The 25,016-nt window shown below is 45.7% G+C and overlaps 1 protein-coding gene across 8 annotated transcripts in view; it reads left to right on the plus strand.

Annotated features, from left to right (window-relative positions):
- The window catches only part of NSD2 (nuclear receptor binding SET domain protein 2), a 110,999-nt gene that overhangs the window by 59,051 nt on the left and 26,932 nt on the right, over window positions 1-25,016 (plus strand). For 4 of the 8 annotated variants that reach the window (XM_055246221.2, XM_055246222.2, XM_063619654.1 and 1 more), the window contains 6 exons: window positions 2,540-2,684; window positions 7,029-7,147; window positions 10,323-10,404; window positions 11,533-11,657; window positions 22,934-23,065; window positions 23,858-23,981. In XM_055246221.2, the coding sequence (XP_055102196.1) occupies window positions 2,540-2,684; window positions 7,029-7,147; window positions 10,323-10,404; window positions 11,533-11,657; window positions 22,934-23,065; window positions 23,858-23,981 (727 nt within the window). Of the gene's footprint in view, window positions 1-2,539; window positions 2,685-7,028; window positions 7,148-10,322; window positions 10,405-11,532; window positions 11,658-14,229; window positions 20,712-22,933; window positions 23,066-23,857; window positions 23,982-25,016 lie in introns of those variants that run through there. The other 4 variants (XM_055246224.2, XM_063619657.1, XM_063619658.1 and 1 more) reach the window with 2 other exon arrangements.

The following is a 25,016-nucleotide window of genomic DNA, read 5'->3' on the forward strand; positions in this document are numbered from 1 at the left end:
ACTAATTTAAAAATAACTTTTTTTTTTTTTTTTTAAACACGATCTTGCTCTGTTGCCTAGGCTGGTCTCAAACTCCTGGCCTCAAGTGATCTTCCCACTTAGGTCTCCGAAAATGTTGGGATTATAGGCATGAGCCACATGTCCAGCTTGTTTTTGATATGTTAAGAATAAAGAAGTGGCCACTATTGAATGCTTATCACATGTCAGATACTTTGCCAGTATGTTATTGTACAAAAGTATATCTAGTACTCAGAATCACCTTATAAGGTAAATATAAATTATCTCTGCTTTATAGCTGGCTAACCTGAGCTTAAAAGTTGTAAGGTTTCAGTGAGATGATGCAGTCAGGAAGTAGGAGAATTGGGACCTGACCCTAACTGTGTGTGTGAGCGTGTGCTTTTGTGTTTTTAGAACTCGTAACCATCATACCATACAGTTTCACCGTGAAGCTCGGAGACTTTAATGAGGAGTCATTGCTCTGTTAACCTAAGGTGATAATGAGATTTTCCTGGCTTCCCCGCAGAAGCCGTCTGTGGTGACTGTCTTGTGAGGCGAGGTGACTGCAGGGCGCTTGTGACTCTGCTTTGACGAAGCAGTAAAGTACACTGTTAGGATTCATCCTAACTGGGGGCTGTGGAGTCATGGTGGGTGATGGGGTGCCAGAGGCAGAGGTGGATGGGAGGGCAGCAGGCCCGTGAAGGAATGTGCTGTGTTTGAGGAGATGAGAGGCAGATGTGCTGTGGATCCGAAGCCCTGTGCAGAAACTTTCACCGGTTGAAGAGCTGAGGCCCTTGGAGTTTGAAGAGTTGGGAGTGGGTAGGCTCATGGAGTGGGTCATGGCAGCAATCAGGGCAGGGCCTGCTGGGTTGGGAGGGGTGTGGCAGGAGTAGGCATACACAGGGCTGGGGATAGGGACCCCACAGGGAACACTGGTGGAGTGCTGGAGGTCAGAGCCAGACCCGGAACTGCAGAAGGTGTCCTCGAGGTGGGAGGTCCCAGGCAGTTAGGCTGGGGGTGTCTGCAGGTTGTCTAGAGAGGTGGTGGGTGGGCATTGGTGGGTGTTGGTGTCCAGACCAGGGTGAGGACAAGAGGGAGTGGAGCACATGACTCATCCAGGCGACAGGAGGGCAGATGGTAGGGCCATGGGAAGCTATAAGAAGCCGCCTATGGTGACTGTCTTGTGAGGAGGGGTTTGGGTTTGGGGGCAGAGGTTACCTCTATTGGCTGGGCAGGTGGTAGGTCCAGGTGGTAATGGTAACCAGCCAACATTAACCTGATGGTTCCTTACCACTGCCAGGTGGAGTGTTACTGCCCCCATTTCACAGAGTGGATGCAGAGACAGTGCCTTCACTTGCCGAAGTCCATAGAACTAACCAGTAGAGGAGCCAGCATCAGAGCTGGTTGGTGCTGAGCCAGTCAGCAGACTGTTTCCAAAGGGCTAGTGAGCAGTGAGGGCTCTGTTCTGACTGCTCAGCTCTGCTGTTGTGGCAGGAAGACAGCCATGGGCAGCATGGGAACAAATGCGTGGGGCCGACATCCAGTAAAACTTTGTGGACACTGTTGTTTGAATTTCCTGTAATTTTTGTGTCATGAAATATTATGATGTTTTTCAGACATTGAACAGAAACAGGTGGTGGGTTATACCTGGCTGGCTGGCATTAGTGTGTCAGCCCTGTGCCCTGCTCTCGAGATCCGTGGCTCTCGGACTTGGGGACACATTAGCAACCCCTGGGAAACCTTTAAATCACTGAGGCCAGACCCGCCGGGTTGGGTTGATCTTGGGTGGGACCTAAGCACCATGGGATTTCAAACCCCCAGGTTATTACCAGGTGCAGCCAAGTCCGCAGAATCAGACTTCAGTGTGTCTGCGGATCATCCTAGAGACCTTATGAAAGTACAGATTCCTGGTAGGCAGGTTGGGGTGGGGCCTGGGAGTCTGCATTTCTAGCATGCTCCGGGTGCTGATGCTGGCAGCCCTGGTGTGGCTGGAGGGTAGGGAAGCCTTGTCTCTTGGCTGTGCAAGGTTGTCTCCGTGTGCTGGCCTGGGCTCTGACAGAAGCCAGCTCGCACTCTTTGGTGTGTGCCTTCACCTCTGCCCAGGGCCTGTACCTGAAAGACGAGGGTAGGTGCTGCCCAGTGAGGACACTGAGCTGAGCCCACCTCCATGTTCATGGGCAGCGTTCCTGTGGCATTGGCTCTACAGCTAATTTTTCAGGGGTGCCTAGAGGCTGAGTCGTAAGTGAGTTAGTGGTTTGGGAAAAGTATATATATATTTTTATCATTTATCATTTCCAACATTTACAGACGTAGAGTTGAGTTGTTTTCACTGGCACTATTCTAATTTATGAGTTTTCAGTGGGTCACAGCATCAGTTAAGCACTACTTTTCTTTGAAGCTTTTAGGGACATAGTTCCATGATGTGGGAATAAAAATGTGATACACTAAGTTCTAAAGGGCCGTGCATTTGATTTCATGCAAAACAAAACCCAATGAGTTTTACGGATTTAACTTCTTATTGCACCTTCTCCCGTTCCCACAGGTGGTAGCTGAGCACCCAGATGCTTCAGGTGAGGAGATTGAAGAGCTGCTCAGGTCACAGTGGAGTCTGCTGAGTGAGAAGCAGAGAGCACGCTACAACACCAAGTTTGCCCTGGTGGCCCCTGTCCAGGCTGAAGAAGACTCTGGTAAACATAGCATTATGCTGATGTCCTCTGCTTGGGTTGATGTGTGTAGTGTAGCAAGCTGAGCTCTGGTCTTGGAACTGTAGGGAAGTGTGTCCACTCTCCCTGTTTCTGACCCGTGGGGTTTGGGCCAGCAGTCCAAGTGCGTGTGTGGTCACAGTAAAAACAGCCTCTGCCATCTGCGTTTACTGGCTTATGAGAGCTATTCGGTGTGGTGCCTTCTGGCCTGTGGCTCCCTTGCTTTCCTGCCCAAGTTGAGCAGCCACTGTGGTCACTGCTGCTGATGGGGCTGTGTGAGAGAGGACAGAAGAAGGAATGGGAGGGAAGGTCGTCTCTTGGATTCCAGGCTTACATGATGTGGTAGGGTCAGCCTTCAGGCCTGTGACTTCCGAGGAGGCAGCACTTCTCATGCTTCTGAGAGCAGTCCTGGTTTCGGCTGTAGTCTGCACCTTACAGGGGCCCGGAGTGTGGGCAGCTCCTGGCCTGTTTGCCCGAGAGCTCATAGGGCAAGAAGGGTGACTGGACTGACCTTGAATTCGGTATCCTTTGGTCCTTCCTAGGCCTTCGGCTTAAAAAACCAAAAGTGCTACTTTGCTTTGGGCAGTGGCAAGAGGAGGGAGAGCTGACACTGTAAGATTGGAAGATGTGTAACAATGGTTAGATTCGTGATACGTATGTGCTTGGACGCAAATTGTGGAAAACTGAGATTTGAATGTAAAAATAACTGATATATTAGGGTATCAATTTAAAATACAGAAAGTACTGTATATCTGAAGATTCATCATCGAGGAGCTTTGGAGAGGCCAAACATAAAGTATTTCAAGACTCACCTAAAAGGAAGTCGGGGCCCAGAAGCGATAGGGTCTGGCCACATGTGCCTGCTGTCACCTTTCTCCTTCTCAGATGTTTTCATCTTGATTTAGGTGTTTCTAGATCTCTTCATCAGCTATCTCATTAATCTTGAATTTTGTTCAACTTCCTCAGTGTTCATTACAAATACTATAATTTAGAATAGCAAGGATATTTAGGACTTGTATATTTTCTTTAAAAGGAAATATACCTCACTCTATCAATACACTAAATTTAGAGACATGTTCCTTTTAAATGACTGGCTTATTTAAAAATAAGCCAGCTCTTCCTGAAGCCAGATTCAGCTTACCCTCGAAGTATAAGCATAAATTTGATTGTGTTATATTTTGCAGAGTGCTTAGTGGATAGAAGTGACAGGTGAGTTTCTGCCCACTGTGTGTCAGGTGTATGCAGGTTCTTGGGTGTCCTTTAATCCTGACTTTCAGGTGACCCTGGTGCTAACAACTAGGATGGCGCACCACATCTTTGTCACGTGCCCATGGCCTCAGTGTTAGAAATCTACACAGATGTCTGGGCACAGTGGCTCAGACCTGTAATCCCAGCACTTTGGGAGGCCAAGGTGAGTGGATCACTTGAGGCCAGGAATTCAAGACCAGCCTGGCCAACATGGCGAAACCCCATCTCTACTAAAAATACAAAAAAATTGGCCAGGCCTGGTGGCGCATGCCTGTAATCCCAGCTACTCGGGAGGCTGAGGCACGAGAATCTCTTGAACCTGGGAGGCAGAGGTTGCAGTGAGGCAAGATCACGCCACTGCACTCCAGCCTGGGCAACAGAGCAAGACTCAATCTCAAAAAAAAAAAACAACAAAAAAAAAACCAGCCTGGCGCAGTGGCTTACACCTGTAATCCCAGCACTTTGGGAGGCCGAGGTGGGCGGATCACCTGAGGTTGAGAGTTCGAGACCAGCCTGACCAGCATGGAGAAACCCCATCTATACTAAAAATACAAAATTAGCTGGGCGTGCTGGCACATGCCTGTAATCCCAGCTACTTGGGAGGCTGGGGCAGGAGAATCGCTTGAACCTGGGAGGCGGAGATTGCAGTGAGCCGAGATCGTGCCATTGGATTCCAGCCAATGGAATGGACAACAAGAGCAAAACTCCATCTCAAAAAAAATGAAAATCCATACAGATGCCTGTGTTGCTTGTTTCTGTAAGAAACAGCTGCTGCCTCATCCTGGATGAATGGAGAGGTGCTTAGGAGGTGCCGTGTTGAGGATGTGCTGTGTCAAGGACCTCGCCTGTGGGAAAGCGAGGCACAGGGCTGGCATTGTGCTCATGAACAGGTGTTCTGAAGGCAGACCTGCCTGAGGGGGGCCTCGAGAGTTTGGCTGGCTGTGCCGTGTGGTGCCTATGCTTGGCAGTGGCTGAGCATGTCCTGCTGCCGAGCATTCCACGGGCCTCTTCCCCAGGCTGCCTTTGCACCAGCCTGCAGTGGCGTGGCCAGGAGCGGGCTTTACAAGGGCTGCTTGCCTGGCCCCCATCACACCAGGCTGGAACTGCAGCTGGTGAGGGCCCCCACGCTCTGGCTGCTGACTCTTCTTGCGCATTGGGCTCAGGCCTAGACCCGAGGTGAGGCTCGGTGAACGCATTGGCACAAGGGCACGGACACTTACTTGTACCTCTGCCTGAGGCCTTGCTGGACCCTGTGGAGCTGAGCACTCTTTTGCTGGTGTCTTCTGTCCCAGCAGTAGTGAGGCTTGAGGGCGACAGTGTCCTTCAGGGCAACAGTGTCCTTCTGCAAGATGTTTTATGAAGAGTCCATTAATAAAAACCCTGAACCCCTCTGTAAAGCAGTCATGCAAATGATAATACTGGATTTATATTTAAAATAAACATTGGCATGTTGAAATTAATCATCTCTCTAGAATTTGCACTCTTACACCTTACCGTCTTAGGTCGGTATTGTTTGGATGCCTTAGGTCTTGGATTAGCTGCTATTCCTGGGAACACCTAACACATGGCACAGCTGAGCAAACATGGAGGAAGCCCTTAATTTGCATATATAAATGTAGTGTTACTACTTAACATGTTTCTTTAAGGAAATGTTTAAAAAGTAGCAAGTTTTTTTTTTTTTTTTTAAGTTCAACTTAAATTCCACAAGTCTTTGAATGTTAGTAAGGAAAAGATTTTTTTTTGTTTTTTGGTTTTTTTTAGACAGAGTTTCATTCCTGTTGCCCAGGCTGGAGTACAATGGCACGATCTCGGCTCACTGCAACCTCCACCTCCTGGGTTCAGGCGATTCTTCTGCCTCAGCCTCCTGCATAGCTGAGGTTGCAGACATGTGCCACCATGCCCGGCTAATTTTGTGTTTTTAGTAGAGATGGGGTTTCTCCATGTTGGTGGTCAGGCTGGTCTCAAACTCCCGACCTCAGGTGATCCGCCCACCTCAGCCTCCCAAAGTATTGGGATTACAGGCCTGAGCCACCACGCCCAGCCTAGGAAAAGATTTTTTTAAAATACTGGGCTATTGCCGGGCGCGGTGGCTCAAGCCTGTAATCCCAGCACTTTGGGAGGCCGAGGCGGGCGGATCACGAGGTCAGGAGATCGAGACCATCCTGGCTAACACGGTGAAACCCCGTCTCTACTAAAAATACAAAAAAAATTAGCCGGGTGTGTTGGCGGGTGCCTGTAGTCCCAGCTACTCGGGAGGCTGAGGCAGGAGAATGGCGTGAACCCGGGAGCCGGAGCTTGCAGTGAGCCGAGATCGTGCCACTGCACTCCAGCCTGGGCAACAGAGCGAGACTCCGTCTCAAAAAAAAAAAAAAAAAAAAAAAAAATACTGGGCTATCAGGAGGCAGAGGTTGCAGTGAGCTGAGGTCGTGCCATTACACTCCAGCCTGGGCTACAAGAGCGAAACTCCATCTCAAAAATAAGTAAATAGATAAAATACTGGGTTATATTTAAATTTAATGCTTTAATACATTAAATTATAATTATAAGGCCAGGAGCGGTGGCTCACCCCTGTAATCCCAGCACTTTGGGAGGCCGAGGCAGGCGGATCACGAGGTCAGGAGTTCGAGACCAGCCTGACCAATATGGTGAAAACCCATCTCTACTAAAAATACAAAAATTAGCTGGGCATGGTGGCACGTGCCTGTAATCCCAGCTACTCAGGAGGCTGAGGCAGGAGGATGGCTTGAACCCACAAGGCGGAGGTTGCAGTCAGCTGAGATTGTGCCACTGCCCTCCAGTCTGGGTGACAGAGCGAGACTCCATCTCAAAAAATAAAAATAAAAAATATATATATATTTATAACAGATGCTAATATAATTTCTAAGGTTAGATATAGTCGCCAGTTTTTTTGTTGTAAAGAGATTTGATCTGTAAGACATAAGCCCTGGAAATCAGCAGGGTTACAGGAAACACATCATGGGCTGGATCTGTATGTTGAATGCCCTGGGTAGGTTCTCACAGTGCTTCAGTGCAGCTTTTGGAGTGGTTTTCATGTACATTTTCCCCATCCCCCATTCCAAGGTAACGTAAATGGGAAAAAAAGAAACCACACAAAGAGGACACAGGACCCTACAGAAGATGCTGAAGCTGAGGACACACCCAGGAAAAGACTCAGGACGGACAAGCACAGTCTTCGGAAGGTAATTGTGTTTCAGGTTTGCTTGACCTGTCAGAGTGTATGCTCTGTGACTCTTGGTGCCACTGTTTTCCTGCATGGGAGCACACATGAGATGCAGGTGGCGGTGCACTCAGCTCCTCCCAGGCTGGTATTCAGCAGAAGGCTTGCATTTCTCACAGAACCCCATTGAGAAAGGCTGCTTGCAAGTTCTTACCCACCAGGGGTGTTATCACAGAAACCGATGATGTGTTGCTCTCCAAGAAAACAGACATCCAAATGCTTCGTGTAATACTTGTTCTTTAGATTGGACAAAATTGTCATTAAAAATGACCTCTTCGGCCGGGTGTGGTGGCTCACGTCTCTAATCCCAGCACTTTGGGAGGCCAAGGCAGGTGGATTGCTTGAGGTCAGGAGTTCGAGACCAGCCTGGCCAACATGGCGATACCCCGTCTCTACTAAAAATACAAAAAATTAGCCGGGCGTGGTGGCGTGCGCCTGTAATCCCAGCTACTCAAGAGGCTGAGGCAGGAGAATCGCTTGAACCTGACAGGCAGAGGTTGCTGTGAGCTGAGATCATGCCACTGCACCCCAGTGTCGCAAGATTCTGTCTCAAAAAAACAAAAAAAACCCCCAAACACCATAACCTTTCTATAGGGCTTATTATTCAGGATATAAATAATGAACTGGCATCAGAGTCCATTAGAGATATGTGTTACATGTCAATAAAAAGTCAACAGTTCACTAAAGGCAATGAACCTAGATTTTATTTAGTTCATTAGTAATTCATGTTATTGTTTACTGAATGAGAATACTAAACAGGCTGTGCAGGAAAAGTGCAGCATAGATACAAAGCCAGCCCCAGGTCCTTGTGCTCCTTGCTTACTGCCAGCATGTGTCCAGGGACAGAGTTTGCCTGGTACCTGCAGGGGACTGAAACCAACCAAGGAAACACTGAATTATTCTGTCTAGCATGTGGTGCCCATGCATGTAGAAGACGTGAGCCCTTTTGCTAGTGTATGAAGTGATGCCATTCATTTCAACTGTCTCAGATGTCCAGTTAACTTTTTCATGAACTGAGACTTTAATTAGACTTCGTACTTTGTTTGAATTTCCATTTTATTTGATAATAGTTCTGGCCGGGTGTGGTAGCTCACACCTGTAATCCCAGCACTTTGGGAGGCTGAGGCAGGTGGATCACTTGAGGTCAGGAGATCGAGACCAGTCTGGCCAACATGGTGAAACCCCATCCCTACTAATAATTCAAAAATTAGTTGGGTATGGTGGTGCATGCCTGTAATCTCACCTACTCCGGATGAGGCAGGAGAATCACTTGAACCTGGGAGGCGGAGGTTGCAGTGAGCTGAGATCACGCCACTGCACTCCAGGCTGGGTGACAGAAGGAGACTCCATCTCAAAAAAAAAAAAAAAAAGAAAGTTCTGACAGAGTAGTTGTATATATTTGTGATTTTGAGTAAAGCTTCATCCTGTTTTTCACTGATCTGAGTTAAAATGCTCTTTTTATTTCAAAGAATGGAAAATAAATCTCACATATTACTAAGGTGTAAATATGTGGACACCATATCATTTATCTTATTTCTTTAAACTTGTATTTGTAGTTGAGAGGAGCAAGCAGGCCCTGCCCCATTTTTCTGGCTCACAGAACATTCTTCTGGGGCACCTGCCATCAGGTGAGGTCGTTGAGCGATCAAGTGTTCAGCAGTAAGCTAGGTCAGATTCACCTGTAGTCACTAAGGTTTATAGTTACCAGGAAGCCTGCACTTAACATTTGCTCTGGTCACGTAATTTTTTTTTTTTTTTTTTTTTTTTTTTTGAGAGGGAGTCTCACTTCGTCACCCAGGGTGGAGTGCAGTGGTGCAGTCTTCACTCGCTGCAACCTCCGCCTCCTTGATTCAAGTGATTCTCCTGCCTCAGCCTCCCGAGTAGCTGGGATTACAGGTGCGTGCCACCATGTCCAGCTAACTTTTTTGTATTTTTAGTAGAGACAGGGTTTCACCATATTGGCCAGGCTGGTCTCAAACTCCTGACCTCAAGTGATCCGCCCACCTCCACCTCCCAAAGTGCTGGGATTACAGGTGTGAGCCATTGCGGCTGGCCAGGTTACCTTCTATTAAAGTAGCCCTTTACTGGCAATCATACGTAAACTGGTTGCTTTGAAATATTTGTGTAAATGATATACCTAAAAAATACATGACCCTGGACACTCAAAATACCAAAGGTCACATTAAGTGGCTAGTAATGTTTTATTAGTTCCTATCTCAGGAGATAGCACATGATAAAAAAGAAGTAGTGGTGTCTCTTCAGATTCGGGTTTTATAAACCTGAGCCAAACCACATATGACACCCAATGTGCACTGAGCACTTCTGACATGCTGGGCACTGTCCCAAGTGCATTCTCCTGTCGCCTTGTCCATGATCCTCTGGATTCCACCTCACCGCATCCTGTCTCACTGGCTCTGGTTCCAGGCAGGTGGGTGAGATGGTGTATGAGTGTAGGAGTGGCAAATCATTCCCTGGGCAGCACTGCTCTAGTGCTATGGGGACAGGGCATTTTTCAGCCACACCTTTCAGAATCTCAGCCCTTGATAAAAGCTTCATGATCCCTTCTCCCTTTTTTTGCTTTTCTCAGTTGTGAAATATTTTACTGATGATCTTTGTTCATTAGGTGTATCTGGTGTTTGTCTAAAAATTGGAAATCCTCAGTATAGTGATACTAGTAATGTTGGTCCTGACTTAGCAGGGCTGAGTCTAACTTGATTGGATACCTTTTGAATGGAAGGATCCATTTTTCTCATTTTCATCCTTCGCTTTGGGTTCAGTGGAGAGTCTAGGTGCATGTTCAATACGACTTGTATCAGGTGTCTTAACCACATGACTGCAGCAGGTCTTGGCGTGGCCCCACCCACCTCGCCCTCCTGACAGATGCGAGAGCGGGAGGTGCGAAGAAAGAATCAGTCCAGATTGTGAAAAAAAGTCTGAGATTGGGCAACCATGGATGACTTAAGTGTGGAACACATTTCCAAAGGAAGAAGTTTCTGCCACAAAACTTTTCAGCAACCTGTGTTCATTCACATGAGGAGATTTTTTTTCCTTTCTTTTCCTTTTGTTGTTCTTTTTCTTTTTTTTCCTTTTTTTCTTTTCTTTTTTCTTTTTTTTTTTTTTTTTTTTTTAAATAATAGAGAGACACAATCACTGACAAAACGGCCAGAACAAGCTCTTACAAGGCCATGGAGGCAGCCTCCTCGCTCAAGAGCCAGGCAGGTAATGTGGTCAGCGCCCTTTCCTTCTTGGCTTCTGGGTGCCCAGGCTGGGGCTGGGTGGGTGGGCTGAGAGTGTGAAAGGGGAAGGCTGGGGCTGGTGAAGGGGAACAGGGCAGGGGAGGAATCCACAATTAAGCTAGGAGCGAAAAAGAAGGAAAAGAGGTTCTCCTGTGGTTGAAAACTAAACTGTTTTAATGTGTATGTTGTTTTGAAGGGTTTGGCTAAATTTTATTGAAGTTACTTTTTACTTGGCTCTTTTATTTTCAATTTAAAATTTTACTAGAAAAGTGATTTCAACCAGAAGTTTTCAGGTTTCTTACTTGATGGTGCCAGTTGCTACTGTAGATTCTGTCACCCTTCAGTACCCTGACCCTCTGCATGTAAGCTAACAGTAAGGGCTCGTTATTTATATTTCACATGCTAAAAAAACTAGCTTAAAATATTTATGAAAGGTAACTGTCAAAAAGATAAGAGGGGAAATTACACTTCCTTTTACCTTTTAGTTATCTTTTTGAAATACCTGTTTGATCCCTTATTGAAGAAGTCATACCTTCTCCAACTCTTAATTAAAAGGAAAACAAAACCCTGGGGAGGAGAGTGAGGGAAGATTGGCAGTGACTCTGTTTTTCTTGTTTTGCATGAGGTGCTTGACTGGCTTTTAAAAATCAGTTAAACAGACTTTAAAAAAAAAAAAGACATGAGCAATTGGACATGTGAATGCTCGCTGATGATATAAGAGCATTGTTACTTTTAAGTATGGGAGTAGCATTGTGGTTATGTGTAAGGCTTTATGTTTAGAGATTTGTGCTCAACTTTTTATGGATGAAATCATATGTCTTGGATTTGCTTCAGAATAATCTGGCAGGGGGACGTGGAACCAGGTATGGATAGAGCCATGCTGGCCCCAGGTTGATGTTTTTGGGGGCCAAGTAGCAAGGACATGGGGTTCATTGTACAGTTTGTCTGCTTTTATGTTCAGATTTTTCCATGATAAAAAGTTAAGCCAGACGGACAAAGGAATTCAGAAGATTCATCTTTAGAACTTCACTTATTTGAGGGGTAATTTTAAAGCAGTAAAAAGATTAAGGGTTTATGATTTGAAACTTTACAAACCAAAATTATTTTACAGCAACGAAAAATCTGTCTGATGCATGCAAACCACTGAAGAAGCGAAATCGGGCTTCCACGGCAGCATCTTCAGCTCTTGGGTTTAGCAAAAGTTCTTCTCCTTCTGCATCCTTAACTGAGAATGAGGTAAAATAATAATAATAATGATAACCATGGCATTGGTATGAAGGCCATTTAGCTGCCCACGCTGCAGTGTGAGTAACACTCAGACTTCATAAGCACAGCATTGGTGCTCACTGCCAGTGCAGATGCTTTAGGGCCTCTTGGCTATCTCAGATTCATGAAATGGACAAACAGTGCACTATGTTAGTTTATTTGAGCACTTTTTATACACACGCACACAGTGTGTACATGTACAGATATACTTCAGTCTTGATGCAGTTTCATAGTTCTTAAAAATCTGTCTTAAGAATGTTGTGTTCTGTGTAGCCCTCACACTGTAAGAGTTCACATGGAAGTAAGTCTGCGTTGGTTCTGAAAGGGCACAGTGTCAGTTGAGCTGACATACTGGGTGGGGTGGAGGGCGACTCACACACCACACCTGATTCCTGTTGCTTCCAGACCTAGGCTCATGGAGGAAGCCAAAGATTTCTTTGTTCTCATGCATTTCATGGCTTTGGTCCTTTAAATTCTGGCACATTTTTAGTTACTTGAGTGTTGAGGTGAGTCAGAACTACCATTGTAATAATGACTGCTATGTTCTGGACTTGCAAAGTATATGATAGCAAAATAAAGCCATTTGGGGCTGCTGCCTGCCATCATTGTAACATGACACTTAGACTTTATTATCAAACCTAAATTTTTTGCTGTTGCCAAAAACAACAAATAGCCACAGAATGTAGGTGTGACACTTTTTTGTTCAGAGGTGGTTTTGGTTTCCTGATTTTTAGGGATTACCTTCATAGAGCTTTGGAATTTTAATTTCTTGTTATTTGGTTCTCCGTGATGCTGTTTTTCTCATTGTAGACATAGGTCCTGTTTTTGTCATATCTATGAGGAGATGATAACTGGGGGCTCATTTGGAACAGGGTAGTGAGGCAAGGGCTGGGCAGGCCCCTTACTCTTGCTGAGTCAGAAGGCGGCACTTCTGGCCAGGTCTCTGCCATGGTCCCCAGGAAGGATGGGGTGTGCCTCAGTTGTTTCCACTCATTAGAGGAGGGTAGGCCTTCCAGTGCAGGAAGGTCAGGGACCTAGGCAACCTGTGCCGGGCTCAGAGAGCTCTGCAGCTTGCCACTCTGAATCCTTAGTGATGGTGCAGATAGCGACCACTCCTCCGAGTGGGATTTTCTGCAGGGAATCAAACCAGCTCAGTGGTGGTCGAGACCTGCTCACGGATGGTGGGACTGGGGTTGGTTTACAGTTTGATACGTGTAGACAACTAAGCATTTGTGACTTTCAGACACACTGGAGAAAATGTAGTAAGAATTCTTTACTGAAACATCTAGGAGCTTACTGAAATATGAAAAGGCAAATTTTATACAAATTATTTTTCCTTTTTCCTTTCTTTCTTGTTCAAGTTTAGGTTAAAATCTTAGAAAATTAAATGAAAGGTCATTTACAGTTCCAAAGAAGAATATTAAACATTTTTCACTTAAGTTGAGATTTTTGCTTTAAAGAGCTTTTAATGAATTTTTCTGTTATCATAATTTTGGTCCAGTTATTCACTTGAGTTGTTGCTTATACTATTATCAGGTACAATAGAGAGAACTTGGAACCTGCTGAAATCTTGTCTGTTATTCCTGATCCTAAGTCATGTATATCGAAGGCTTTGATTTAGAGTCATGCATGAGGCCAGTGCAGCAGGGATCGAGGCTTGCCCATGAGTCAGGGGAGCTCAGTCTCCCTGGCCTGGGCAGTTGTTCTGACCTTGAGAAGACGTAGATAAAGCATTTTATCATCATTAGACTTAATTTTTAATTCTTTAGAATGTCAGAATTTGATAGGTTGTTAAATACATTTATATAATACATTAAATATATGAAATTAATACACCTTCCTACATTTTGAAGGTGATGCATAGATCCCATAGTGTGCATCATGTTCCTTATATGAAAACATTTAAATTACTGGGTCTTTTCCATTAAACTACTTTTGTATGGCTTAGATAAATCTTCCATTAGTGTTCATTTTTATAGAATTATGCTGTTAAAACTACTTTAGGTGAGCAAATAAACTTGTCTATTATGTATTAATGCGACTGAACTACAGTAAATGTTTGTGATGTTTCCATTGCTGAATGCCTGTTAGCATATGAGGCAAAGTGTAGTGTTATAAAAAACACCCTGTTGACTGCTGGGCCTGATTCTGATATGAGTTAGGTGACCATGAGAATTGCTGTTTGAGGTCCACACTGACACACACCCATTTGGGTCACACCCTCTTTGCATGTTTGTATTTCCTCTCTTTCATCACATTTGTTTGAAATAAGGTACTTTCATAGGGTTGGTATTTCAGAACACTTTAGGTCATGTTGTAGTTTAAATTCTTCTTGAAAAAGGTATATGTGATAAATAAAAATTTTTATTGGAATAATCATTACATGGTACTACATCACCCTGAGGAAGAGAATAAATTAAAATTACACACTTGCATGACAAAGGCCTGTGAAGGAATTAATGTGATTTAAGTGTTTTGTAACTTCATTTTTTATTCCTTTAGTAGAGCAAATTCTTATTTTTTTCGCCTTCACTGGTAACAGCTTTTGTGGGAGCCCACACCAGTCAAGTTGGATTTGAACCCAGCTGCTCTGTACTGCACTTAGAATGATGTAATATTCCAGGATGCTGCTGCAGGTGGCGTATCATCGTACACACTCAGTGACATTTCTATCACAATCATTTTATGGAAGATGTGTGATAATCTGTTTTTACTGGTATTAATAAACACATACAATGAAGAAAACAGATAACAAATTTTAAGACCAAGGTAAGATAACTAATCAAGGCCATTTAATCAATCACATTCATCTCATAATAGAAACACGTTCATATTCCAGTGGTCAATGTAGATTTCAAGTTGAAAGGCAGACCCTTTAGTTGGGGGCTGTCCAGAGCTGCAGCAGGGCCTTGCACGGAAGGGGTGGCCCTGTTAGAGTTGCTTCTCCTCTAGTTTGTAACTTACTGGATTTTTGTGGAAAATATCAGCGTCGGTACTCTCAGAAACAAACTAACAGCACACGTTAGGAGGAGTCCTCATCAGCTGTTCTCATTGCCAATGAGATATATTCAGTATTGTAGATACTACACTAATTTCCAACATAAGAGGCAGGAAGAGTTTGATTCTATCCTTTTTTACTAAACAGTTTTATTATGACACTAGATACAGTAAATTTTTAGAAAAAAATACCATTTACAGTATTATTGTGAACCATTTAACCCTTTTGATCCAAGGACCCGGACCAAGGGGATACTGTAATCAGGTTATTTACACCAACCGCTGCATCAGTTGCTTCTATAGAGCATCAGCCCTCATGTTTCATTGTCTTAATGTCGGGGGGCAGCCTGGTGTCCTGCCCCAGGTGTCCGCATTTTTGCATGGTGAGGAAAAGGCTTACTTACCTTCAGCTCATAAAAGCAGAAGGTGTGCTATTCACAGTACCATGCGAGTAGCCCACAATTCATTCCCAGCAGATTCTTTGGCTGTGTTTTATCTTTAATGAACGTTTCTGACTAATATTTTGTTGTAAACCATTAAGTAATGTAACGCATGTAAGATGCTTAGGGTGCCTGGCCAGGACTCCGTGGTTTCCTGTTGTGACAGTAATAATGGTTATAATAATAAAAATGATAAAATCGCCATCATTCTATTTTTATCCAAAAGTATAAATTTTGCTTTGGCATGAAAAGTGGTCCTCTTGACTGCATTATGCATGCGAGGATGAAATAAACCTAGAAGTGCAGAACACTGGATTTGTGTGTGTGGCACTTTAGGGTGCTGGACTGTATGGCTGAGGGCTGGTTGGGTTGCTCTATTGGCTCTGCTCAAATGTTGCAGGATACATAGCCCCAAAGATGGTCTAGGAGCAATCTAAGCTGTGTTACTCCAAAGGACATGAAAAAGCTCAAGAGTAAAATTAAAATTCTCAAAAAAAATCACGAAATTTAAAGATGGGAAAAAAAAGATGGTATAAAAATGGCTCTGGTTCAGTAAGCAGTCACCCAAAGACTCTACCCTGAAAGGCTTTTGATGAAAATGAAGGGATTTCATTTGAAATTACAGCATGATGAATTTTGCGTGGGTGGCCAGCCAGCTAGCCCATAACTGATAGATGCATTAGAAGTCAGCCAGCGCACAGGTGCTCCTTCTATATTATGGAGAAAGCGAAACCCTGCAAATGACCAAATGGTGTCCAAAGAGCAGCATGACATAGGTATCAGCTGACTACCCAGGGGCACATGGGGTAACATGGACAGGAATGACAGTGTTTCTCAGCGGGGGGCGGGGTGGCGGTGACATTGTTCCCTGGGGACATTGGGAAGGTGGGCAGGGGCAGGTGAACTCAGCACTCTGCAGTGAGAGGGACAGTCCCATGTGTGGCGGCATTGTTCCACTTCAGATGCCAGGAGTGGACTCATCATAGAGGAGCAGAGTTTTCTGAGAGGACCATCTCCTGGTTTCCTGAAGGAGGTGGGTGGAAAGGGCTCTTGTTTGAAAGAACTTAGGGAGGACCATTGGCTTGCCAAGAGTACAGAAATTCATTATGCTGCTAATTTAACGTGGAATTCCTTCATTTCATAAGAACCTCAAAATAATGGTGATACATTCTAGCCTTAAGACATTTGAATTGCTGGTTGTTGAGATGAATTTTGTTTGTCATACATGGAACCATTTTAGTCCCATTTGACTCGCTTCAGACCATCTTCCACACACTGTGTCTGTGCCTGGCGAGGGGAGGTGGCTCTCTAGTGTAAAACTTGAGGCATTCACAAGAGGTGAAAACTTGTCAGAATATATAAAAGCTTAGATTGTAGCTGTTCTAAAAACGTAAGTACTCCATTGTAATAGAGTGGCATCTTCAGGTAGTGCACGCATTGGCAATAGAGGTCCTGAATTGTTTTTCTGAGACTGATCTGAGAGCCATTGGGCCATCAAGCCTTTATATATCTGCTTCTAAAATTGCCCCACCTGCTCTAGATGGATCTGTGGCCTTTCCTCAGTGTTCATGCAAAAATTAAATGTCTTTTTTCAGTCATACTGACTCCAGGTGTAGTTACATCTCAGTGCTGTCTTGAGTATACATTTTATCTCTTATACCTGTATCTCCCAACTAGAAACAGCTCCAGTGTTTTTAAGAGAATGTTTCTTAAAACCAGTAGGAAACTTAAGCGAGGTTTCATGACACACAACCTTTCATGTCGTGAAAGGCAGAGGGTGACTGTGTGATGTGCAAAGTCCTCGGACAGGAGTCCGGGGCTCCTCTGTCCCACTGCTGCTTCTTGAGTGGGTGGAGTGGTGCTTAGAGGATCTCCGAGAGGTCCCCGCAGCTCTAGGGAGATCTGATTTTGCGTTTTTTGTTTCATTACTTCACACAGAAGCCTAGGTAGATTTAAAATGGGGTGCTCAGGGACTGGGGAACAAGATGGGGGTGGGGTGGGGAGATGGGCATTTGGAGAGTTTCATGTAGCTGGAGACGTTAAGAGCTGAGCACACCACAGGAAAGGAGGGAGGATGCTGTGTGAGAGCCATGCTGTCAAGAGCAAGCTTGCTGCTGCTGTGCTGCCCTGGCCCTGGCCTTGCCCACGGTTTGTGCCCAGAGGTGTGTGTGAGGCTGCCAGAACAAGTGCTGAGTCTGTCACAGAGATGTTTAAAAAAGAAAACGAAGATTATAAATTAGCATCTAGTTCCAAAACCAAAAAAAGTGCCTGTGGATATATATAAAATTAAGATGATAAGAAAGTGCTCCTGAGAAGGCTCTTGCCAGAAGCCTGATGTGAGTGGGTGGCACCTGTGGTGGCAGGGCTGCAAGCTGGGCTTCTGTCCTCCTCTGTGTCCCGGCATGGAAGCCAGTATAAGCATTTCCAAATGAGGGAAAAGTCCTTGGGTCCTTGGCTCGTTTGATCCAGTTGAGTTGAAAGGGTTGCCTTGGCGCCAGAGGCTCCTCTGATGGCCGTGACATCAGTCACTGCGTCTGGGCCTCAGATGTGCCTGGAGGGCTGTAAAGCCACGGATTCCCCTCGCTGGAGAGGCTCCTGTCTGATAGCGGTAGATGAAAAATAAGGTTGTTATGACTTTGGCAACCTTGCTTCATTTCTTTTTCATTTGACTTATAACACACTTCTCTAACATCTAGCCCTTTTAAATTTTTAATTAATTTCAAAGGTTCATCTGGCCAGGTAGACTTTTGTATACAGACCAGGTGAGAGCCCTTTTGACTTAGTGTGAAAATATAACATTTTATGCTTTTAAAATCAATAGATTGATCACTTTAGTTTTAAAAAAAAATCTATAAACAGTAATTGCTGAGGTTTGTGGTTTATCTTTGAGATTGTAAAGCTAAATTACAGTCTTTTGCCAGAGAAACTGAGGTAACTGTCATTAGAAAAGGTTTCTCAAAATACTCGCAAAGCTGTTATTGGCTTCTTAACTTCTAAAATTTGGGGGGTCTTGCATTTATTTATTTATTTATTTAATTATTATTTATTTATTTAGAGACAGAGTCTCACTCTGTCGCCTAGGCTGGAGTGCAGTAAGTGGCACAATCTTGGCTCACTGCAACCTCCGCCTTCTTGGTTCCAGGAATTCTTCTGCCTCAGCCTCCCGAGTAGCTGGGACTACAGGCGGCCGCCACCACACCTGGCTTTTTTTTTTTGTATTTTTAGTAGAGACAGGGTTTCGCCATATTTGCCAGGCTGGTCTTGAACTCCTGACCTCGTGATCCACTCGCCTCACCCTCCAAAAATGCTGGGATTACAGGCGTAAGCCACCGCACCTGGTGGGTCTTGCTTATTTTAAAAGAAATATTCTGATTCATATTTTAGGACTTTTTGTCAACGAAATTGGTTTTGATTCCTTTGGGTACCATTTTTATTGTTTTACCTAGAATGTTAGAAATTACCACTAATTTACCTGGCAGTGATGTCAAATTGACTGTAATTAGCAGGTAGAAAATTATTTGTATTATATTCATCTGATTCCTGTACTGGATGAGCAAGGGGCATGCTTCCTATGGGACATTCTCACAGCAGGGTGTCTCTCCAACAGCCCGACAGTCCTAGTCTTTTTGGTTGGATACCTTTGAGCTCCATGGTTACGTGTCAGGTCCACATTTATGTTTTTTTCTAGCCTACCTGTAGTTGTTGGCCTTTTTGCATATGACTCTCGGGTAATATTTTGATGCATGCTGACCATCCAGGCATATAGTATTTTCAAGAAATGACTGAGGTAGGGGTGGGGGTCCTGGTCTGGCTGATGGGGGATTTGCTCAGCACTGTGCTAGTGGAAGCAGGTGTATTGTGGGCAGTTTTGTCGTTGTCCTCAAGTCCTTTACAGACAGTGCACGGCCTGCTGCCTGCAGTCGGCCAGACCAGGCTCCTCCCCAGCACACTCCCTGTGGGATGGCCACTGCTCAGGACACAGTGGGACAAAGTTGGGTTGATAGGATATTTTCGATTCATTTTACCTTTGACAAGGGCAGGCCTTGAATTGGGAGCAGCAGCCACCTGGCCTCACTCTGGCCACAGGTGACACTTGGTCCTTGCTGCCACCTGCTTGGGGCTATGTGGCTACGGCTACACAAAAGCCTGTGCAGGTTAGAAGATGACTGTGGCATGCAGTGGTGCTCTGTGAATGGAGGCTTCCTCTGTTCTCAGAGACTCACCCCCAGCCCTGACCCTAGAATTTAGGGATAGCCAGGAAGTTTCTAGTTTGTGTAACCTAGAAGGGTCATTTTAATAAAAATTGTTATGAACTATAGTATTTTAGATGATGAGTGACTTATTTTAATTCCACTTTAACATTTTACTCTGCTGTTAATTTAGAAGACCTGTTTGAGATTAGTCTTGATTTCACACTCATTTAATCTGCTGAGCACAGGGCTGTTGTCATTTGTAAACACTGTGGAAGTACTTCTCGCCATCAACTTCCTTCTTTACAAAACCATCACTTCAACATGAAAATTATGTCAGTTTATAGAAATATTTATTGTTCAAGGTCTGTAATTGTATTTCAAAAACGATGTCGTATTCAAGTTGTGAAGGGATTTGTTTTGTCAAAAAATTAAAAACTCAATGTGTATGACGCCACTCTGAAGAATAGGGGAGCGCTTTGCAGTCACAGAAGGTGGCATCTGACTGCGGCTCATACAGGTCACCCTGAAGGGCCACGTGCTTTTTAGCAGTTGGCTGGAACGTGTTCACTAGGCTCCATTATGTTTGGTAATATCATCTTGAAAAGTCCCTGTAATAGATCAAGGAGACTGCATTCCCTGCCCTGAAGGAATGTATTTCTAAGGCAAATAGGCAACTTGGTACTATCTTATTCTGAGTAGAGAGTGGAGAAAGAATTTTCAGACTGAAGAAAACTTTGAAAAGTCAGGAGCTAAGCTGCTCGGAGCTCAGTGCCGCAGCATGGCTGTGGTGGACGCGGGAAGCAACGGGAAAGTTCTTGACAGAGTCTGTGTGCGCTCAGTCCCTGCACTTTTCCTTTCCAAATGCATCCCGTTGGATATGGAATAGATCGTAGATGTTGTAGACTGAGATTTGGGACTGTGTTGGGACCATACAGGTGAATGTGCCACCTCCACAAATGGCTTCTCCGAGTGAGTCACGTCACCTGGTGCGTGGAGGTGGAGCCTGCGGCTGGAGTAAGGCTCGCTGTGGGACGCCCTCGTACTTTGCTCTCCTTGCGGGTGGTTGCCGAGCCAAGAGCATTGGATCCTCCCCGACTGTGGCTAGTTGTCTGTCCAGTGGCTGGGAGGGGGTGTGGTGGGAAAAAGTCGGAATCTCTGCAATCTGTGTCATGGACTGTACTATTGTAAGGTCTATATTCTGTATGTGGGTCCCAGACCCTGATCAGGAAATGAGCCTCATGTGTGTCGTTAACATTTATATATTTCCATTCAAAATATGTATTCAGTGTTTATTTCCTCAAAACAGACTTTGTTAATGTAGGAAATCTCTCCAAGTGGAAACGTGCTAACTTTTTCTGTAAATCTGAAATAAAAGGTGCTGTTCCTTCCTCTGACCCAGGACTGCTTTGTGTTTTCTGTCTTTCTCTCCATGCATTTTTTTTTCTCATTTTTAAAGCTTTTTGAGTTTGTTCCACCACGTTAAGGGAAGAGCATGGGTTGGTGGATAGCGCTGGGGCTCTCTCCCGAGCCATGCAGAAGGCCCCTTTCTCTGGGCCTTGGTTCCCCCGTCAGATGGGTCAGCTTGGGCGACTGTGTGGGTGACTCTCTGGGGCCCCAGACAGTGTGGCCACTGCTTCCCCACGCCTGTGCTCCCCTGGCGCCCCCTCCAGTCTCATCTCAGAAGTGCTCAGGTCCCCACTGAGTCCATATCTGATGGGCTTGTTAAATTTGAGGTTTGAACTCAGAGCACGTCAAGTGGCCCTTTGTGAGTGTTAAAGAGCAGGATGTGAGCTACAGCTCCTGCAGGGCCCTCCTGGCAGCCTCACAGTGACAGAGCCTTAAAATGTGCACTGCTCTGATTAGTGTTCATGACGCTAGTCCATCTTCCTGGAAAAGGTGAGGAAATCAAGATTAAGAGGCTGCGTTTTCTTTAGACTTTGTGCTGTCAGGAGATGTATCTAGTGAGAAGAGAAGAGTGGCTCACATCTGTCACGACCCACAGTCACCAGTCAGAGCCGACGGAAGCCCTTGGAAAAAGCCCACTCTGGCTGGGTGCGGTGGCTCATGCCTGTAATCCTAGCACTTCGGGAGGCCAAGACAGGTGGATCACGAGGTCATGAGTTCAATACCAGCCTGGCCAACATGGTGAAACCCCATCTCTACTAAAAATACAAAAAAATTAGTCAGGCCTGTTGGCAGGTGCCTGTAATCCCAGCTACTCAGGAGGCTGAGGCAGGAGAATCGCTTGAACCCAGGAGGCAGAGGTTGCAGTGAGCTGAGGTTGTACCACTGCACTCCAGCCTGGGCGACAAGAGCAAGACTCCGTCTCGAGAAAAAAAAAAAAAAAGCCCACTCTAACACTACTCTGAAGTCAGCAAACACTTCTGTGTTTGTTTTTAATTTGTTTTTCTTTCACTGCTCCCTGTAATGTCAGCTAAATGTGGAAAAGCTCACTGATAAGGTCACAGGATTGGTCAGAGTCCCTGGTGGGTTTGGCTTTTATTTTTTAATATGGCCCAATTCCAATTTCTGACTTTGTGTTCATTGGCAAAGAGCAAGCCGATAACATAATTACTTGTTTTTGTGATGATTGAGGTGTACTAGAAATGTAGTTTATGCTTTTGCTCTGTTTCATCTCCAGAATTCAGTGTTCAACACTTACTTACCTAACATCAAATAAAAACCAAATTTTTTAAACACTTGATTTGACAGACAAGAAGATTCTCTATTATTCATTTAAATATTTGTTGATGTTGCTTGTCAGGTGAGGGTGAAATGCTGTGTACATGAGGGTGAGGCTGTATTCAGCCTGGTCTTCAGTGATTTCTATTAAATGAAGGGGAGAGAGAGGCAGAAGAGATACAACCTGTGAGCCATTCCACTCGCTCAGGGATTCCATGCCTTTATCCCAGGCCTTTTACCTAGATGTGAATCAAGTAGGTAGATTTTACCTTGCCTTTGCCCACCTCACTTCTCTGGTGGGGAGAACAAGTGAACTGTGAAATATCAGGACAAATAGGCAATGGGAGGAAGAAGAGAAACCGAACAGTCAGCCTGTGGTGTGAGTCCGGAAGACTCTCCTGACTCTGCACCCTCGCATAGGCACATACTTCTGAAAGGATGCGTGGTCTCCGCCCCGGCGGCAGCTGGACAGCACGGTCACCTGATGAGGCTGACACTTCATCCGTGGTTCCTTTACACATTCGTTTGGTGTTAGCATGTTTCTCCCACCTTAGAGTAGTAGAACCTGAACAGACTAGGTAAGAAGGGCCAAGATTCTTGTTCCCAAAGCCTGTCTTAGTTCACCTACTAGAGCAAATTGGATGTTCATAACACTTCCTTCATTTTAAGGAATATGCCTCTTATATGCATATATATGCTAAATACTAGGTAGAATAAAGTTCATTTTTGAATTTTCTACATAGCCTAATTGACGGGTTGTATTATCACAAAAACCAGTTGATGATGGTTCTACTGTGAAATCACTGGTGGTACAGGACCAGTGTTGGAAAGACTGGAGGGTGGTGGGGCTGGGCAGGACGAGCCTGCCTGCAGGGCACGGCCACCCACTGTGTTCTGCGACTAGTGAACTGTCATCCGCCTCCTTCATCTCTAGGTCTCGGACAGCCTGGGAGACGAGCCCTCGGAGTCCCCATATGAAAGTGCAGACGAAACACAAACTGAAGTGTCTGTCTCATCCAAAAAGTCTGAGCGAGGAGTGACTGCCAAAAAGGAGTATGTGTGCCAGGTGAGGAGAAGGCAGCATCCGCTGTGCTCATGCTGATGTCTGACTGGGGCCCCGGTACGCAGAGCGAATTTGTAGTGTCTTTTCTCTTCTCACCAGACCCCTTCCCCAATCTCACCATCACTCACTGATCTCTGTTTTGAAGGGGTCAGACTGACTCTCAGTGGAATCCTGGGATTAAGTTACCTCCATTAACATCCATAATTCACATGTAGGATGAGATTTGTATACACATCATGTAATCCACACACACACACACACACACACATACATAAAGTTCCTGTTGGAAAAGGTGAGGTGCTAGGCCTGTTTTAGCTTCACTGATGACATGCACACTGGACAGGCCACCTACATTCTGTGCTTCAGTCCCGCCCCATCCGTCAGCTGGAGATGGCATGGGAGCTTCCATGCCAGGCAGTCGATGCATGGGAAGTGTGAATACTGCCTGCAGTCAGCGTGGCACCTGCCATTTGGATTAGGGTGCCTTTGATTTCTATTGATTTTCAAATCTGATTTGAAATATGTTGGATGTATCCTTCAGGGTTGTGATCCTGTTACTTCCTTTACCATTGCTGAGGACTGGCCCCTTTCTGTAACAGTCGTCTGGTTTTAATCTGATACTGTATTTGTACGTTCTGTTTGGGCCAGACGTTTGCCCATGCATGTTATTGTATATCCTTGAGTAGCAAAATTGGATATTCTGCCACTGGAGACAGAAGCAGACGGCTTCCCTTGTGGTAAGAGGTGCAGAAGGGACTGCCGGGCGCTGCTTACCCGCCTGCTCTGCCCCTGCAGCTGTGTGAGAAGCCGGGCAGCCTCCTGCTCTGTGAAGGACCCTGCTGCGGAGCTTTCCACCTCGCCTGCCTTGGGCTTTCCCGGAGGCCAGAAGGGAGGTTCACCTGCAGCGAGTGTGCCTCAGGCAAGTTCCCACGGGTGGGCAGCTCTGCAGCTTGGCCAGCCACCTGCTCCTGCAACCCCCTGCACAAAGTCCTGCCCTGAGGTGCCTGCAGAGGACAAGCTCCCTCCCCACCCCCACCGCCTGGCCCTTTCTGGAGCTTGTAGCCCACACCTGGCAGGTGTACCCACCTCTCAGTAGCTGCAGGGTTTGCTCTGATTTCAGTCGTATGTGGCCCCTTGGTACCTTTCCATCAGGTGGCGGGTAGGGTGGCGGGATGATAGGTCATGGGCTTTTCATCCCATGGGCTGGCCTGAGCCTGTGCTGTGTGTGAGGTGGCCACCACAGGTCACTGCCGCTCAGACAGTGCAGCATTAAGGGTACAGGTAACCTGGTTGGTCACCGAACACTGAAGTCCATAGGAACATGGAGTTCTTTATGAAGACACAGTGTTACCTTGAGCCTCAGTTTCAACAGAAAGAACAGCTCCAGGCTTGTCCTGGGTTGTCAGTGCTGTTGTTCTGCCTCCGTATTACTGCATCAGGTGTCGCCCGGCACAGTCTGGGGTCTGTGAGGATGATGAGAGGACACCTGCACAGCCGTGGCCCTTCCTGCCTACTCACCGGGCCCAAGGAGTCTCCTAGCTCATGTCAGAAAACTTCTGGGTCAGGAAGACACCTGGAGAGTCTCCCAGGCCATGGCCCTTCCTGCCTGCTCACCGGGCCCAAGGAGTCTCCTAGCTCACGTCAGAACACTTCCTGGGTCAGGAAGACACCTGGAGAGTCTCCCAGGCCATGGCAGTCCCACAGCAGCACCTCACTTCTGGGAGTGTCTGTCTGCCTGCCCAGAATCAGAAGTGACTGCTCCACCACTGGCCAGCTGCTCTCAAGGAGGAAAGGCCTCTTTTCATAGGAGCCCCTTCCTTCAAGCTTCTTGCCAGTTAGACTGGGCCTCCCCAGCCAGGCTGCCTAGTAAGATTCTACTGTATTTCAGGTGAAGCTGGAGCTCAGATCGCAGCAAGGTAATCCTTGATGGCTGGATCTTTTTGCTGGAGAATGC

Source organism: Symphalangus syndactylus, chromosome 16, assembly GCF_028878055.3.
Source record: "Symphalangus syndactylus isolate Jambi chromosome 16, NHGRI_mSymSyn1-v2.1_pri, whole genome shotgun sequence".
Lineage (NCBI taxonomy): Eukaryota > Metazoa > Chordata > Mammalia > Primates > Hylobatidae > Symphalangus > Symphalangus syndactylus.